This window comes from Protopterus annectens, chromosome 10.part0 (genome assembly GCF_019279795.1).
Source record: "Protopterus annectens isolate FY-2018-M chromosome 10.part0, PAN1.0, whole genome shotgun sequence".
In the NCBI taxonomy this organism is placed as follows: Eukaryota; Metazoa; Chordata; order Ceratodontiformes; family Protopteridae; genus Protopterus; species Protopterus annectens.
Window position 1 is genome coordinate 159,084,490 of NC_056744.1, and position 17,845 is coordinate 159,102,334.

At 37.5% G+C, this 17,845-nt stretch overlaps 1 protein-coding gene across 1 annotated transcript in view; it reads right to left on the bottom strand.

Annotated features, from left to right (window-relative positions):
* The window catches only part of SDK2 (sidekick cell adhesion molecule 2), a 1,526,639-nt gene that overhangs the window by 539,573 nt on the left and 969,221 nt on the right, over positions 1-17,845 (bottom strand). Inside the window, exon 21 of the mRNA XM_044085131.1 lies at positions 11,638-11,759. Coding sequence (XP_043941066.1) covers positions 11,638-11,759 — 122 coding nt within the window. The remainder of the gene's footprint in view (positions 1-11,637; positions 11,760-17,845) is intronic.

The following is a 17,845-nucleotide window of genomic DNA, read 5'->3' on the forward strand; positions in this document are numbered from 1 at the left end:
CTGGAGCCAGGCACTTTGTGAATACCCTGGGTGCAGTAGACAAGCCAAAGGGCAGTGCAGAGAACTGATAATGCAAGTAGCTTGCTTTGAAGCGTAGGTATCTTCTGCAAGATTCCCTGATTGGGATATGCAGCTAAGCTTCTTTTAAATCTAGAGTTGCCAACCAGGCATCCTTGCCTAGCATAGGAAGTAACCGGTGAAGAGTCAGCATCTTGAATTTTGGAATGTCCATAAAGGTGTTTAGAGCAGACAAGTCCAGAATTGGACGCCATGATTTGTCTTTTCTGGGTACCAGGAAAAGCCTGGAATAGAAACCTTGTCCCTTTTCCTCTTCTGGTACCGGTTGAACAGCCCCCATGTTTAAGAGGGAAAGTACTTATTTCTGAGCCTCTGCCCACTGATTTGGGGGCATGTCTGGCCATCCGCCTGGAGTGTGTGGAAATGAAATCTGTATCCCTGGGACACTATATTTAAAACCCATTTGTCCTGGGTTATGAGTTCCCAGTTTTCTGCATGAAGAGCAATCTTTCCCCCCAAAGGGGCGGCTAAAAGGTAATTGCTTGACAATTTTAAAGGAAAGTCATTGAGACTGTTTACCATAGGGGAGTGTCTTGTTATTTCCAGATTTGGAAGTGGAGCCCCCCCACTGCTTAGTTCTGGGAGTCCCTTGAGACTGAAACCTGGTGCTTTTGGTGTGTCTGGGTTTGGCTTGAGTGGATCTGGAAGGAGCTGGAAAGGACCAGTTCTTAGTAGGCCAGTGCCTACTAAATCTTGGAGGTTGCACTTGTAAGAAATCTTTCACAGTTTGCATAGATTTAGCTTTATCTTCCATCTTTTTTTAGAACTTCTTCAGCCTTATTGCCAAACAGGTGGTCCTGATTTAAAGGAGCATCCAACAATTTTGCTTTAACATGATCATGCAGAGATTGCTCTTTAAGCCAAGCATGCCTTCTAAGCACAGACCCAGTAACAGCAGCCCTGCAAGAGGCCTCTAAAAAATCAAAACCACATTGCAAAGAATGTTTTCCAACTTGTTCAGCTGAATGCAATAAATCCTATAAATCTTTATTTTCCACATAGTCAGAAATCAACATCATTTTCTGTTTAAGCAGGCCCATAATATGCTGTTGATATTTTAGCATATTAAATTGGCAGTTTAAAGCCCTGATTGCCAAGGTTGCAGGGGTATAAACCTTTTTTACCCCATATATCCAGTGCCCTGGAGTCTGTATCAGAAGGAGTAGGATTTTTAGCAGAAGAAGCCTTAATGCCCTTGGGCCCCTGAGAAATGGTTTCTGGGTATGCAACAGGAATTTTGAAAAGGAACTTGTGGGACTCGGGAACCCTGTAGTATCTGTCAGGTTTACTAGGAGCCGGAGGCAGGGAATCAGGGGCCATACTGGATTCCAAAAACACATCATCAACAATGTCTAGTACAGGAGGTATAGCCAAAGGCCTATGCTGAGGTAGAAAAAGGAAATCCCTAAGCCTCTTTTTAGATTCAGAAAATTCCTGACTTTCACAGTGGAAATGCTCCCTTAATGTATGTAAAGTTTCCCCAAAAGAAAAGTCCTCAGGGGGGGAAGCAGAGGGAATGGAATCCTCTGCATCAGAATCCTCATAAGTAGGAAAGGACAAATCCAGGTCATTGGAAGAATTAGAAGAAACAGAGTCCTGATCAGAAGATTCATAGTCAAGTTCAGTCCTAGGCCTCTTGGAAGGAGGGAGTTGACTACCCCTGATTAGAGTAATAAGATCTTCAGCCATTTTGATCATTTGTTTTTTAGGCATAGGGGCCTGAACATGTGGCCTGGGCATCGGTTTTTTAGACATAGATTGAGATTTAGGCCTTAGAATAGAAGGTGGAGTCAGTTTAATATGCAAGTCTGTAGTCCTGAATACACCCTCAGAAGCCGGTGCCTGCACAGCAGCTCTGGACCCATTCAAGGTAGAGACATCCACGGGTTCCATAGGTGAAGCATCTCATGGCATACCAGACTCCGAATGGGTCTCAGTAGAGGCCTGCAAGTCAGAAGTAGTGGGTATCAGGGGCTGCAAAAGCACCTCACTGAGTACCGGCGAACTGGCGACTGGCTTAGGAGAAGCGTCGTCGGCAGTTTTGGACCTCGCCGGCCTGTCTCTGCCTTTTTTTTGTGTTTTTTCAGAATTCCGGTAGTCGGATGGCTAACTGACATCATTTCTGGATAATTAAACTGAGAACTGAAATATTTAGAGGCAAAAATGTACCGACGATGGATAGTGCGCTGATTAAATAGAGCACAAAACCGACAGCAAGGTAAGTCGTTGTCAGGGCCTAGCCAAGGAATACAGTACAAATGAAAATCTTTATGAGGTATTTGCTTCCCACAAGTAATGCAATTATTAACTTTTACTGACTTCGGTAAGGAGTAAGTTTCCCCAATGGGGTACTTAGCTTTAAGTTGAAGACTTCGGTTCTGAAACTCGAAAAAGAAAATTTCAGAAGTTGGCCGACCAGCACTTGTGAACTGCTTCTGCTTCGGGCACCATACGGCAAGAAAGACTGATGTAATGGCGCACATGTGCTGTTTCTAAAATAAAAGAAAAAAAAACGCTTTAGCTAGACACATTGGGATAACAGTGGTCATGCATTTAGTTTTACAGGGGCCTTGGGGGGGTGTGTTCTAGAAATAGATGAACTGTGTGCAAAATAGCACTAGAGCACATTCGACACCAGGTATCATGAGAGTGTTTTTTTTATATTTTAATCTTTTGGAAGTGTTTTGTACCCTTTTTTATATAATGGCAAAGGAATTCATTCAAAGTTTATGGCTAACTTTTATGTAATCATATATAGAAATGTATTCTTATATTTAAAGGTTAGCTGGGGGACATTTTCGGAATTTTCTAAATGTCAGCCCTGCTTAGCTAAGGTTTGTTTTTATAAGCCAGCGAGACACCTTAATTAATGTCAACTTATTTTATTATTTAACGATTTTTAGGATTTTTTCATTTTGAACACCTGAATCTAATCTGTGTAATGGTTTTATTTTTTCCAAAGTTTTTTTATTTTATTGGGCTTATTTCAAATTATTTTTTTTATTTTCAAGCTTTCTTATCGGAGTTCCAGTTTTAGAAGTGAATTTTACTGATGTAATGGCATCAGCTGCAGGTTTTATACCCCTGACGACCTGACGTCATGGAAAAAGTCACAGCAATCGACGCAGGACTCAAGACTTTGTTAATCAGGCCAACTGGGGGCAACCTGCCAGCAGATTACCCAAATGTAATGACTGCAACAGTGAAACATGAAGAACATCCATTACCTGCCGCTCTTCAGCATACTCTCTAACTCAAGCATTCCTGTCATACCAGACCTTTTTCTGCTGTTGGGCTTCTGCCAGGTTCTCCTGGGCCAAGCCCATGAGTTCCTGAACCTTGTCCTGAGGTTTAGGAATATGCCACAACAGACTCCTTGTGGGATCCACACTCACCCTCCCACTCATCTCAAATCAAATGTAGAGTCCCCTCACCTATGCCCATACAGCAGCTCATAGGGTGAAAAACCTGTGGATTCCTGGGCCACCTCTCTGTAGGCAAACAACAGATGGGGCAAATATTTGTCCCAGTCCCTCTTAAGCTGGTCTGCAAATGCTGGTAGCATGGTCTTGAGTGTAGAGTTTAACCACTCAACAAGGCCATTAGTCTGGGGATGGTAAGGGGTGGTCTTTAGGTGCTTCACCCCACATTGCTTGATGTGAAATTGGCACCTCTGTCAGTCAGTATTTCCTTTGGGAAACCTACCCTGCTGAAAATCTCTAACAAAGCATTTGCCACATTTTCTGCCTCAATGAAGGGCAGAGCCATAGCCTCAGGGTATCTGGTAGCATAATCTTCTACCACTAGGATATACCTTTTCCCTGTGGAATTTGGGGTACTCAGAAGCCCCACAATATCCATAGCTACCCTCTGAAATGGCTTCTCAATCACAGGCAAAAGCATCAAAGGAGCTTTCACACTGTCTCCTGCCTTGCCTACCTTTTTGGACTGCTCACAGGTCCTGCAGTACCCTGTTACATCTCTAGAAATCCAAGGCCAATAAAAGTTCTGCATAATATGTATCTTTGTATGCCCATATGACCTGCAAAGGGAATATCATAGGCTATGGCTAGAAGTGCCAGATGGTAGGCTATGGGTGCTACCAACTGCTGTATTCTCTTACCATCTAGCCCTCACTCCCTCAGGGGTTCACTCTCTATACAGTAACCCTTTGTCCAAGTATACAGATTCCCCCTTCCCTTGAGAATCAGTGCCTCACTAGCTACACCCCCCAGGCTTTGTAGTGTATGGTCTGAGAGCTGAGCCTGTCTCAACTCTCTCTTTGTAACCCTTTCCAGCTCCCCTTCTGCAGGAAGTCGGGTATTCTCTGACAGTGGTGCCTCACTGTCAGCTTGGATGCTACTACTCACCTCTGCCCTTGCAGTCACTCTGTCCAAGGGAACATCAGTACCCACAAGCAGCTGTGGCTCACCTTCAGTCTCACTGTTACAGGGTAGCTCCCTTCTTGAAGTAACCACCTCACCAGTCCTGGCTCTACCAAACTCACATGCTTGTCTAACTGCATGCACATTATCAAAATCATTCCCTATCAGGACATCTGCCATCCTCCCAGTCAAGGTGAACCCTAGGCAATTGTTAGGTCAGAGGCTGTGTCTCTTTTAGCAGTGGCCTCTTTCCCATTTACTGTCTGCAGAAAACTTATTGCTGGCATTCTGTTACACATGGCACCAGTGGTTGCATTTAAAACATTTAACCCTTAGTTCTGGATGTGTTCCTGAGACCCATGAGTAGCACTGGGTAACCATTTCCTGTGCAGTGAAACTCATCTGCTGTGTTACATTCTCTATCATGTCCTCAGGCAAAGTGCTAAGGGATTGTTGCCTCACCAAAGTGGTGACCTGACATCCACTCACCCACCTTTAAATATAAGTGTTTAGTTCAGCAATATATTCACACAACAAACATTTTGACAGTATTATAATTTAACAATCGGTATCAGACAATTTAGAACTAGCAGTTACAGATTTTCAACATTATTTTGTTTACATACCCTTTCAAACATATGAATGAAACTATCAACTACCTCCATGACCCTGGTGAAGAGTCAACATCTCCTTTGCTGCTTCTATTTCCAAACCTTTGGCCTCCAGTTCAAGTCTCTTTAACACTAGATTGATTTTTAAGTCCTATGTGGAAAGTTTAAACTGTCCATTTTAGCAACAGTGAGAGGACGTACACACTGGGAGGATGACAAGTACACACACACAGTAAAGTGCAATTTTCTTAAGAGCACACAGAGACCACAGTCAGGTTTGGGGCTGGCTTCTCCCTCTTTCTCCAGATCCCCTAAAAAATCTCCCCACTGGCACAGCTGTAGAGCTGAGTCCTTATCCAGGGTTCCAAGCCAAGTCCTCCAACACTCTGTCTGTCCAACCAATGCTTTGTGTCCCTGCCCAAGTAGCTGACACACAACCTCTTGGAGATTTGATTTATATACACACACACCTGGGAAAGGCTGGCACAGGTTTACTAGCTATGTCCCCTTTTGCCCAGACCATAAGGTAGTTAGCACTGCCACCAGCCAACTCTTTATCATCCACAATGATAGGTTTAAATATATTTAATAATAAATAATAAAAGAACAACATAATACTCAGTAAGTAATCAGTTACTTCAGAGTTCAAAATCACAGAAAATATTTAAAACAACATTGCAGGACAGTCTCAAATAAACAAAGAAAACATCTAAGCTATACTTTACTATATTCCTATCTAAATGTAAAATAGTTATTATGCCATAAAAACTTACTTACAGAATAACAAGTACACAGAAGTGGTGAGTGGATGTTTCCAGGGCAAAGACAGAACACAAAATGCCCTCTCTCTCTCTAAGAGAGTTCTTAAATTAATATCTCAAATATTGCTGCTGGGATATTTGCAGGACAGCATTACTTTTGTCATCTGACTATCTCTAGTGAAACCCCCCATTGCTAGAAACCGCCAGTATTTTAGCATCTCTCTGTGAAAAATACATCTCTCTCAGATCTTTGCAACTGCTGGAAGACATAAAACAATAAAACATTTACAAAACAATGCAGAAGGCTCCGTAGTTTTAGACATCCTGTCTTCTTGCTGCATTGAAACCATCTCTTTTATTCCATGGTTATAAAACAATTTAATTTCAACTATTTCCTGAAGTTATATTCCTATTTCCAATGATATATACATTCACACAGCTACAATACTGTATATACATTTCTGTTCTAATCCATCAGGGTACACTGGGGTCACACATCTAGGCTCAGTACTGTACAAACTCTGTACAACACATACTTCTGTATCAGCAGTTTAATTTACACATAACATACAGTTCTAATACTTTTGTAAGACAAGCAAATGAATCATGTTGATATTCACAAATGACATATGATTATTTACAAAATTCCACATGGCTGTGCTGGCAGTATTTCTTTCTGTCACACTTCTATATAAATCATATTAATATTCACATATGACACACAATTATTTACAAAATTCCAGATAGCTGGGCGAGCAGTATTTCCTTTTGTGACACTAACCACCCAGTTAAAGGTTTCAGATCTAATAATTGTAGAACAAGTGAAGCATACTTCAATTTGTATTTAGGGTACATATCACAGAAAAGAGACATTTATGTTAAGGGAGCAGCAGCACAGGCATGGGTGTTACTTCTTCGGCCAAAATACAAGTGCTACAATTGGAGAAATTCAAGCAAAATGTTTTGAAAAGTATGCTTTTCTCTGAATTTGTGAAGAAATAAGAATGTCAAATATGTTTTTTTGCAGGAAAAGCAAGTATTCCCCTTCCTTGAGGATCTGTGACCTCTGAAGTGATTAAGTTAAGTAGCACAGGTGCTGGGAGCTTCTCTCAAGCATACAATAGTAATTTTCTCAGACGGCATTTCATGACCATCTAATCCTAATTTTAGACATTGAGAGCATAATTTTGCACAAATGTGGAACATGCAGTTGAACAAAAATCAGAAAATTCTAGCTGCTCCTGTGAGATAAGCAAAAGTGAAACTGCTATACATTTCAAAAATCCTGGTTATACTGTGCATAACCAATGTTATTTTTAATCTGCATATCAAACCATTGTTGAGAAAGTTCTTTTCCATGGTGCCAGTCTTGTTGAAGTAGTCTTCATGTAACACATAGATACAAACTACACACCCACATATGCTTTGTGCTTAAATTAAGTTACTTTAAATTAGGGGCACTAATACATAACAATCATAGGTAGTATACACATAAATATATACACACACACATATATATATATATATATATATATATATATATATATATATATATATATACATATATATATATATATATATATATATATATATATATGTATATATCCATATATGTGTATATATGTATTTATTAGCATAACTGCAAGGGCAAAATATCAGTAGAGGTGTGACTTGGGGACACAAAAAAATTACTAATCGGGTGGTTTCTGTAACATTCTATTCAAATGGCAAAACTATTTTACAATACATAACATGTTTCAAATTTCCCAGAGCAGTTGTGAAAGCCCCTTTCCAGATTCTTCCTCAGCTCTTGGTGTACCAAAAGTCCCTAATTTATAAATGTGACTGGTACAGTATCCTCATATTCTGCCTTTTTTCTTCAATGCACATTATTTGTTTAACATTTTTCCCACTAAATGACTGGCTGTATTACCAACTAATTATAGTTGCAATAACTGCTGCTACAGTCAGAATTAAAAACACAAGTTTTGTGGGACCAGACAACATACCTGATGGCTTCTTACATAGTATCACAAATAAATAAATAAATAAGTTCTCAGACCCAAAAAAGTTTACACCCATTAGTCTGAACAGTATTCAATGCTTGATCATTGCCAGGCATAATGGAGCTTATCCAAAATGGAACAGAGGCTCTATTTCAATCTGATGTGAAACAGTATGAGGTTGATAAAGAGATAATATGACTTTTGAACTTTGAGGCATTCACTGAAATGATAAGAGCAACACTGGATAAAGGTCTGACAATTCTTGGTGCTTATCTTGAACTTGTCTCATTTGACACTATTTTGCCTAAGAAAATGCTTAACGAAATGCAAGTATTAATTGTCAATGCATATATAACTCAGTGTGTAAAACACTGGTTAAGCAACAGGACACACAAGTCGGGGCTGAGGAGGGCTACTTGTTGATATCAATAATGATTACCACTAGTGTGCACCATGGGTCTGCAGAGAGGTCACTTGTTTTTGAACTTCTAAGAAAAGGGGTAATGGGTTTGGGACGAACAGGTATGTTGATGACTGCAAACTAAAAAGTATAATTATTTCACTAAAACATGCTAATGTTTTCTAAGATGACCTAAAAATGGTGCAGTTAGTAAGGACATCACCTCTGATGTCAGTAAATGGAGTATAACACTTAGCATAAAGGACATCTGGTTATAAAATAAATGGTTATATCATAAAAAGACACCTTCACTTAAGAGCTCGGCATAATGATGATGGTGGAGAATATTAAACGATGTATTCCACTACCAATAGAAAAACAGCTTCTGTAACCCATCTAATTCTAAACGATATGTATAGTCAGTCAGAGAGCTCAATGCATGACCTTATACTTTACTTATCTGAAAAATGATTGGATATGGTGCTGTGTTTTGTAGCTGTAAAGCAGGTCATCTGAAATTTCTTGAAATGGTTGCTGGAAAAAATTTAGGGTTAAAAAACTTGAATTATTTAGAAGACTTCAAGATTTGTCATTATGTTCTGTTTCTTAAATGAGATCTCTGCATAGTCTGTAACATACTGTTTAATATGTTCCTGTTAGATATGCCTAGCAATAAGGGAGCTAGGACCAGAATGGGGAAACTAACAATAAAACTAAATTTTAATAGTAGGAAATAATTACAGATACATTGCACAATGCTTTCTAAAATTATGGATCAACCTTACCCTTACAATCAGAAGACAGCCATTATATATGTACACATACATATATGGATGTAAGTCAATACATTTTAAATTCAACATATCAAAAGGCAAGTGATCATATACAACTTGTTGATCAGCAGCCTATCAAAAATAAAATAAAAACAAGAAAACCAGCTAATTATATATACCAGCTCTGGGACTACACTACAGAAAAAGGGCAACTTCCCTGATCCCACTCTACTGCTATATGAAACAGTACTAAAGCCAGTGCATTCGGTTAGCTGATTTTCAGTGATCAGCTGTACCAGCTTTTTTATCCATTCAACAAGTTGTCTTTTGAAAACTTGTATGTAATCCACATGTATGTGTGTGTGTGTGTGTGTGTGCGTGTGTGTGTGTGTATCTATATATATATATATATATATATATATATATATATATATTTATGTGTGTATGTGTGTGTGTGTGTGTGTGTGTGTGTGTGTGTGTGTATGTATATATATATATATATATATATATATATATATATATATATATATATATATTTTTGCACACAAACACACACACACAGACACACAGACACGCACACACACACACACACACACACACGTATACACGACCACAAAATAAGATGCTGATGTTTTTGGTTTAGAACCTGTTCAATCTGATAAGTTCATGTTTGATTCCATAATGTTTTGATGAAATCTTATGATATGACTGGTATAGATGTCTTAATCTCTCTCTCTCTATATATATGTATATATCAATCAACTGGCAAGTGATCAAACCGGGCTGGTTTGTTTAGTAGTGCTGACAGGGAAATGTTTTTTTCTTAAGGTAATGGGCAAGGTTAGGGGCTGAATTAGGCTTAGCACACATAAGTATGGTTCACAGGTTCACAGATGAATACTAGGCTAACTGCCAGACTCAAACCCTGTACCTTGTGTTTTTAAGGCAAACACCTTAACCATTAGGCCACCCTCCCAACCTGGTGGAGGTATGGGGAGTAAAATATGATTCAGTATTACTGGTCATTTTCCAAGGATATTTGTTAAAATAAAAATCTTAAAAAATGAATGACTTTTTCAACAGGGAGCATACAATTTTTAAGACTCAGTAGGAGGAACGTTCCTTAAATTGAGGTACAGTTGACTGGTATGGTAGGCACTAGATGCAAATGAAGTAATGTTTCACACTGGGACTGCAGAATACACCATTAATCATAAAGGAGCAAGATTGTGCTGACCCAGGATTAATCCAGCTACCTCGGCTGACCACAATTTTACTTCTCAGGTGTCCTTGGGAAAAATACACTAATCGTAGAAGAATTTATGTGAATAAAATACATTGTACACAAAGTAATATTGCCTACTTCTGTAACACCAAAGGCCTTAGACAATGCAGGAACTTAGCTGAGTTTCTTCATTATGATTCTAGCTGATTAAGCCAAATGTTTTGCCTTCCTATAAATGGTCTCTCAGCCTGCTAGATATGTTTAGCAAAACAAATTTTTAGTTATTGCTCATCTCCTAGACCTCTCAGCAAGCAGAAAGTGAAGACCATTACAGTAAAAAAAGTACTTCAGAATACACTCATTATCAAATTCAGAGTCACAAGGGAACCATTAGTGCAAAAAAAAGTACTTCAGAATATTCTTATTGTCAAATTCAAAGTTGCAAGGGAACCACAGCCTATCCTAACATGAAATCATAGGCATTTCAGGCTGTCTGCTTTCAGAAGTTTATATAACTAAATCCTTAAGAGGTCAGCAGACAACGTACTGTAAATAATCAAAAATGCATATCTATAGGAAGTAATTATCCAAGGATTCTGTACCATTACCATTTTCTGTAATGCAAATAATTCTGTTTCAGAAATTGTCATGAGTTTTTTTGTGGACAAATTTGGAATATGAGGAAGTTGCTGTCAATAAAACTGAAAAACATGGAAGAATCTTCAATGCCACACTAACCAAGATAACTTTCCAAGAAAATCAGCATAATGGACCATCAGATGTCAAGACTAGACTATGAAGATTTATTAAAACTGTGCAACGAAAGAAAACCTAAACAGTTAACGTTAGGGCTGAATGATAAGTTTCTGTTAATAACAGTGGGGGAGGGGATTTGCAAAGCTTACTCATGAGGAGCTACATAATTTAGTAATTTATTTGTTATTGCTTTGTTTTATGAATTTAATAAAACATTGTAGAACATATCTTTCCTTTCTTGGGGATTGACAGCACTACTGCATTCATTGAAAGCAATACAGGACTGTATATATGTAACCACTAGGTGGTAGTGCAAGTCAACAGTGTAGGGAGGGAACACAACAAAAGTTTAAAGTACAACGGATAATTTTGTCATTTTACACAGGCACATCACACACACTGCATAAATCCTGAAACCAGGATAGTTACAGATAGAACTTCAACTGGAGCACAGGTTGATAACTAGCCTTTTATGTTTCTCTGGTAGCCATGGATGCAATTTCTTGTAACTCTGAGGCACATTGAATGAAATGAGGGCATAACTTAGAGATGTATACTAACAACACTTGTAGGAGGGACAGAGTAAGTGTATGAATAACAAATCACAACAACACAGTGTAAAGAAAATTGGAAGCACATTACCTGGGCTTCCACCTGCCATCTTGAAATGGATGTTTTTCCATCATACCCTGGCTTGAACTGCAGAGTTACAGAGCGTGGACCAATGTTAGAGATTCCCAGATTTGAAGGTGCTCCAGGAAGTTCTGTAGAAGAAATGTCAGCAGATAATTTAAAATTCAAGAAACAAACTTTTAATGGGATAACCAAGCAAGTTCAACTTAAACTGTAACCACTATAGCTACACACACACACACACACACACACACACACACACACACACACAAACATACACACACACACACACACACACACACACACACACACACACACACACACACACACACACACACACACACATATGTATGTGTGTGTTACATATATACATATATATACATATATGTGTGTGTGTGTGTGTGTGTAGGAGACTATCTATAAACAAATATAATTTTGAAAGATAGCATACATCTTGCAGAAAGACATAGAAATAATGCTTGAAAACTGGCCACAATATCTCCTCCTCTACCTACAAACCAAAGCAATTAGTTCTTCCTGTAGATTCAAACTATTTCTCAGGGCAAGTATCTAAAATGTATTTTAAGATGTGGATTCAGTCCTTTCAGTTTTCATTTTTGCTTTCTTGCTGAGATGAAAATATATTGAAGAAATAAATGAATAAATAAAAATAATAAATCATATCACACATCCTATAATAAATATAACATATAATTTAATAAATTTAGAACAGTACCAAGGATATATAAATAACACCTTTTAAACTCTGGTGCTACAATTGGGAGCCCAAGCATTATAATGCATGTTTATATTACCTCATGTATACTGTACTGTTTGTAAACATTTTTATGGTATATGTAATACTTGGTGGAGCTTTTCTCCCTGGGCCCTCTGCTGAAAAAGGGGGCAGGCTCAGTCAGACATTCTTGGTCAACAAATGTCAAATGAATAAATATATAAGTATTGTACCACCATAAAAAATGTAGTTTATGGGGTGGCAGATGGTAGGAACCATATTATTCAAGGACCTATTGTTGTGATAACCTCTCACAAATATACTATCCACAGTACAACACGTCATAACAACATGTGGAGTACAAAACACTGTACCTTATCCTCTTCAGAATAAAGGAGGGGACTCAACTATGGAAATATGACATGTAAAATATAGCAAACAAAATATGCATTGGATTTGGATCAACAAGGTGTAATTTACAAAGTTTTCTAAACATGTAACTAGAATGGCAGCTTCAAAGATATTCCATATGTAGAGCTACTACCTTGGTAGAATATATATATATATATATATATATATATATATATATATATATATATATATATATATATAGGATATGTCTTTAATATTAATGCACTAGCTATAGGGATTTGCATGTCATTTGACTCATACTTACCTCTAGAAAAATCATCCAGAATACAGACCTCATGGAGGTTATACCATATCTACTGACTTTCTCTCTCTGTTACTTATTAAGTCTCCTGACATGATATGGTATCAGTGAAGGGTGATATATCTACCAAATACTGAAGTATATGTGCCAAAGTAAAGTCATATATCTGCTTTGAAGACTTCCTCAGTGGTAATATATCTCAGCTGTACCCTCCTGGAATTATTGTGCTTCAAGGAAACATGACTGAAAGGAGGCTCTGTATCCAGAAGTTTAGTCTATTCTTCAATGCAAGTGCATTAACTGAAAAGACAGAAAAGGTCCAGTGTGTCACATTCCTGCATGTTGATGGGGAAGAAGCCATACAGATATTTAGCTTTTTACTTTTCTTGATGAAGAAAGAAAACAAACCAGCAACATTTAGAAAAACATGAGTAACTATTGCTAGCCCCAAAAGAATGTCATTTATTAGACATTTGCTCATTATAAGAGCACACATTCATATATGGACTCGAGTTGTTTATGTTACTATAATGAAGATCAGATTCAAAGGCTATACATTTGGTGTCCTGCATGCTTCCCTCATAAGAGATAGAATAACTTTTGGTGTAAGATATGATGAAACAGTGTGCAAGCTTTTAAGAAAAATAGTTGTGATGTTATGAAAAGTAAAATAATTTCACTCCCCATTCAGTGGTGTGCACCTTGTCTGTAAGTGATTTGGTAATATTAACTAGTGTTCATGTGTTACCTCAATCGTATAGAAAAATGAGGAAAAGGTGTTTGATGACAACAATGATGACTGTCAATGACTTACACCAAAAAATGACCATGGTAAACATCCGCAGTAAGAAAAATACTGTTATGTTTTTATTTATTTATTGTGGGTGGGAATACATTTTGTCCAAGGATTAATACTAAAAGCTAAGAAAAATATAGTTTACAATTAAATAAGAAAACAAAAGATTAACAGGATACACAAATCCCATGTGGGACTAGTAAACAGATAAAAAAAACATTAAGAGATATGAGGGCTGTCATCTTGTGGTTTTGGAAAGCACTTGATATTCCAACAGAGGGACTTAAGTCTCTTAACAGTCCAACTGTTGACAGACAAAAGGTTGAAAAGCATTCAGCTACATCACTGATGCCCAAATCTGACAAAGTAAAAGAAATGCTGGACAGATATCAGGAGACAGAATTAAGGAGAGACAAATCTACTAATGGGATAAGAGCTTCAAAAGGCTACCAGATTTATAGGTTAAAGACAAAGTAAGAGTCTAACAGCTATGCAGAAGTCAGCAGCTTGAAGATGAAGTTCTTGGTAAAGCAACTGAACAAAAATGTACATTGGGAAAGTGGTATTACAAGACAAATACATAAAGCTGATGTTCTAGGAGAATGTGTGACTTGAAACATCACAACCAGTACAGTACCAAGGGAACAGAAACTGCAGACACTTTCATACTACAGAGATGCTGAGTCACTCCTTAAATAATGTCCCTCAGTGAAGGTGATAAGTGGCAAGAAGTGTTTCAAAAAGATGATCACAAGTTTTGTGTATATATTCTTGTTAAATTCTCCAAATAGCAAGGAAATCAGACCAATATACAAACTGTTTCAGAGCTGAACGTGACTAGAAGGACAGAAATGGTTCATTATTAAATTACCTTGAATTTGTACAAAAATGTATTTTGATTTAAATAGCCCATGGTATTCCCAGTGTATATAATTCTGAGGTTAATTTTAATTGATCGGTGTAACTTAACGGGTGCTACCACAAAGATATATATCTTCAAATGTCTAAAAGGGGTATATAATGCTAAATAGTTACAGTGATTAGCATGTCAGTAGGCATGCACTTTCTTGTAGTGAAATCAGCTGGTATATAGACCTCATGAGAGTCCAGACCTCAGCTCCTGACTGTCTCTGCTATTTATTAAGCTTCCTGACATGACAGAACAATGTCTGGCCACTGAAATTCAACCATTCAATGTTTCGCTACACCTGACATAAATGGAAACACAAATGGGCAACCATTTGGAAGGTGCATGTCTGGTATCTGGTCTTTTTGCAAGCCTTTTTCTCACAAGAGGAATAATTGGTGACAATGTTGTCTACATATCCTGTAAGGGCAATTTCCAAATTGTACATGGTCACTTATGGTACAGATAAAATTATTTTACTTTTTAGGCAATGACAATTGAATAGTCTTTGTAATAGAAACTGCAAGAACCCCTTTAGGCATGGAAGGATTTGCTCTTAAAGGAACCATGTCTTTAGTAAAACTATGCAGGTTTCTTGGCAAATCTAAGTTCACAATCTGGCTGTTTGATATGGTAATTACAAAAAGGTGATTGTTTTAAAAATATCCTCAGAGGAAGTCAGCTTTTTAAGTGTAAAACTCAGATTCCAGGTGGAAATAGTTTTAGGAGGCCAGCCATACAAAATGCTTCTGAACAATTATTTAAGGTGCAGTATGAGGATAAACTGAAATACAAGCTAAAACAACATACAGTTAACAGATGAATAAAAACAACATACAGTTAACAGATGAATAAAGAGTGGTACTAAAGTGAAAAGACAAATATTGTAATGTCTGGGGTACAATGCAGGAAGTACTTTCTAGTCATTAGCTTGGCAACAAATATATAATCTTATTCATTCAGCCAGATAAGATTTCCTGGCATTTTTTACTGTTTTAACATAACTTAAATTTCACCAAAAAACTTCTGGATTTGTTATGAAATTTTTGAAAATCCTCCTGGCTGTGAGCCCAAAAGACTTCACTTTGTAATGTAGAGCTGAGTAATGCTGTTCTTTCAATAAGCTGAGGTAAAAGCAGGGGAAGTATTTCAATAGTGTCAATGCCTGTTTAATCAACACACATTCTGTTGACTAAGTCTGGTCAAAACACAAATGGTCAAAGTTGGTGCTAGTGTTGTAGCAGTAGTCTATAGAGGCTGCAGGGTGGCTTACCACCCCCCCCCAAAAAAAGCAGACTTACTTTTTTTTTTTTATTTGTTTTTTTTGTTTTTGTGTTCTGTTTTTCAACCATCTGAGTGCTATCCAGTTTTTGTTGATCAATTTGGTGTTGACTAAAGGTGAGTTGGGCAAGTTACAGTAATCCACACACACGTGTGTGTGTGTGTGTGTGTGTGTGTGTGTATATATATATATATATATATGTATATATTTATCAGTATATATATCAAAACATTGACAGTCACTCAAAATACTGACATTCATAATATTGACATATCAAAATACCAAAAGTTCATATTTTTGACATATCACAACAAAGAACTTACAACAGTAAGAAAAAAAAATCCAAACCCCTAAATCACAAAAACAACTAAACTAAAACAAAACAAACAAAAAAAATGAAACCCATAGGAATAGCATAGGATAATGTTTGTCTGAAAAGTGGTAGTGTTACAGAAAGGGTTTTTCTAAGGTAATGTGAAGGGTTAGGGTTAGGGGAAGGGGCATATTTAGGGTTGGGATTAGGGTAAGGGTTAGCACATATTAGTAAGGTGGCTTAGTGGGGCTTCACTTCCCTGCTCCAGCTTACTAATGCATACTCACCCTAACACCAACTGTAATCCTGCACATCACCTTAGAAAAACCCTTTCCTTAACAAAACCTCTACAAAGGAAAGGCTCAGACACTGAAACATGCACCAACAAATGCATACAACACTGCAGTTATAATCTTGTTTAACCTTTACTGTAACCCTTGCCCTCAGAAACCTGCACAGACAAGAAACAAAAAATGCCCTCTTATATTTATTATGGTTTATATGTTTTGCTATACAGTTTTTTTTCTGAAAACCCTAGTTTGGAAAATAGTTTTTTTACTTTAAATCTTCTTATTTATTTATTTTTTAACACTATGAAGCATGCAATGACTGGGTTTGAAGAGACTAGACTTTTGAGACTTGAGGTCATTAAATGTGAAAGCTAATATACAGTTTCAATCGTCTTGACTACATCTGTTTTTGTCACATGCCCTGTAACAGTAAGAACCAGTGCTGACTCAGTTAGAAAGGATTAGATGAGATCTGATTCTCCTGTTTTTGATTTGAACAAACTTTTCTGAAAGACAGGGATTTAGCTGGAAGGCTTGAAGAAGGCGGCATCCAGTGTATTGTAAGAACATCCATAGCCAGGGGTCTGCAGTGTGGATACAGGGTGCAGACTGTTGTGCTAGAATGTAAAGCACCCCATTTTTGATTGACAGGGAAGTAAATAGTGTGGGAAGAAATAGCCAGGGAATTGTTATGGCTAGGCTTGTATAGGCCCTAAGGCCGATAGCCTAGTACCAACCTATGAACCTATGAACCTATGACTCCACTTTGTATGATATGAAAAAACAAATGCAGTAAACTGTACTTTCTACCAGTGAGTCTGTGACACCTATCTCCTATGACAATTTGCCAGAGCAATCAGTTAGGATCACATCTAAATCATTTGTAAAATCATCGTAATGGATATAATCTGTTTCCATATGATCAAATGCAATCTGCAGACTATGGGCATCAGTCCCAGCAATAACGTGGGTGCTTAGAAGCTTTTTTTCTGCGTGGAAGCTGTGACAACTGTATCCTTACTGAGATTTGGTTTAAAGATCTAAAATGCAGGTCACAAAATCCAGGGTTGCAGATCTGATACACATCTGATGGGGAAGCAGTAGCATCTCAACCTTTATAAAAGAATACCTAAAGGCTAGAAGTCAAAAAACAACTTAGAATTTGGAACATGGAAATGTTAATAAACATCAATGGCACTGAATAATATAATCTGCTCTAC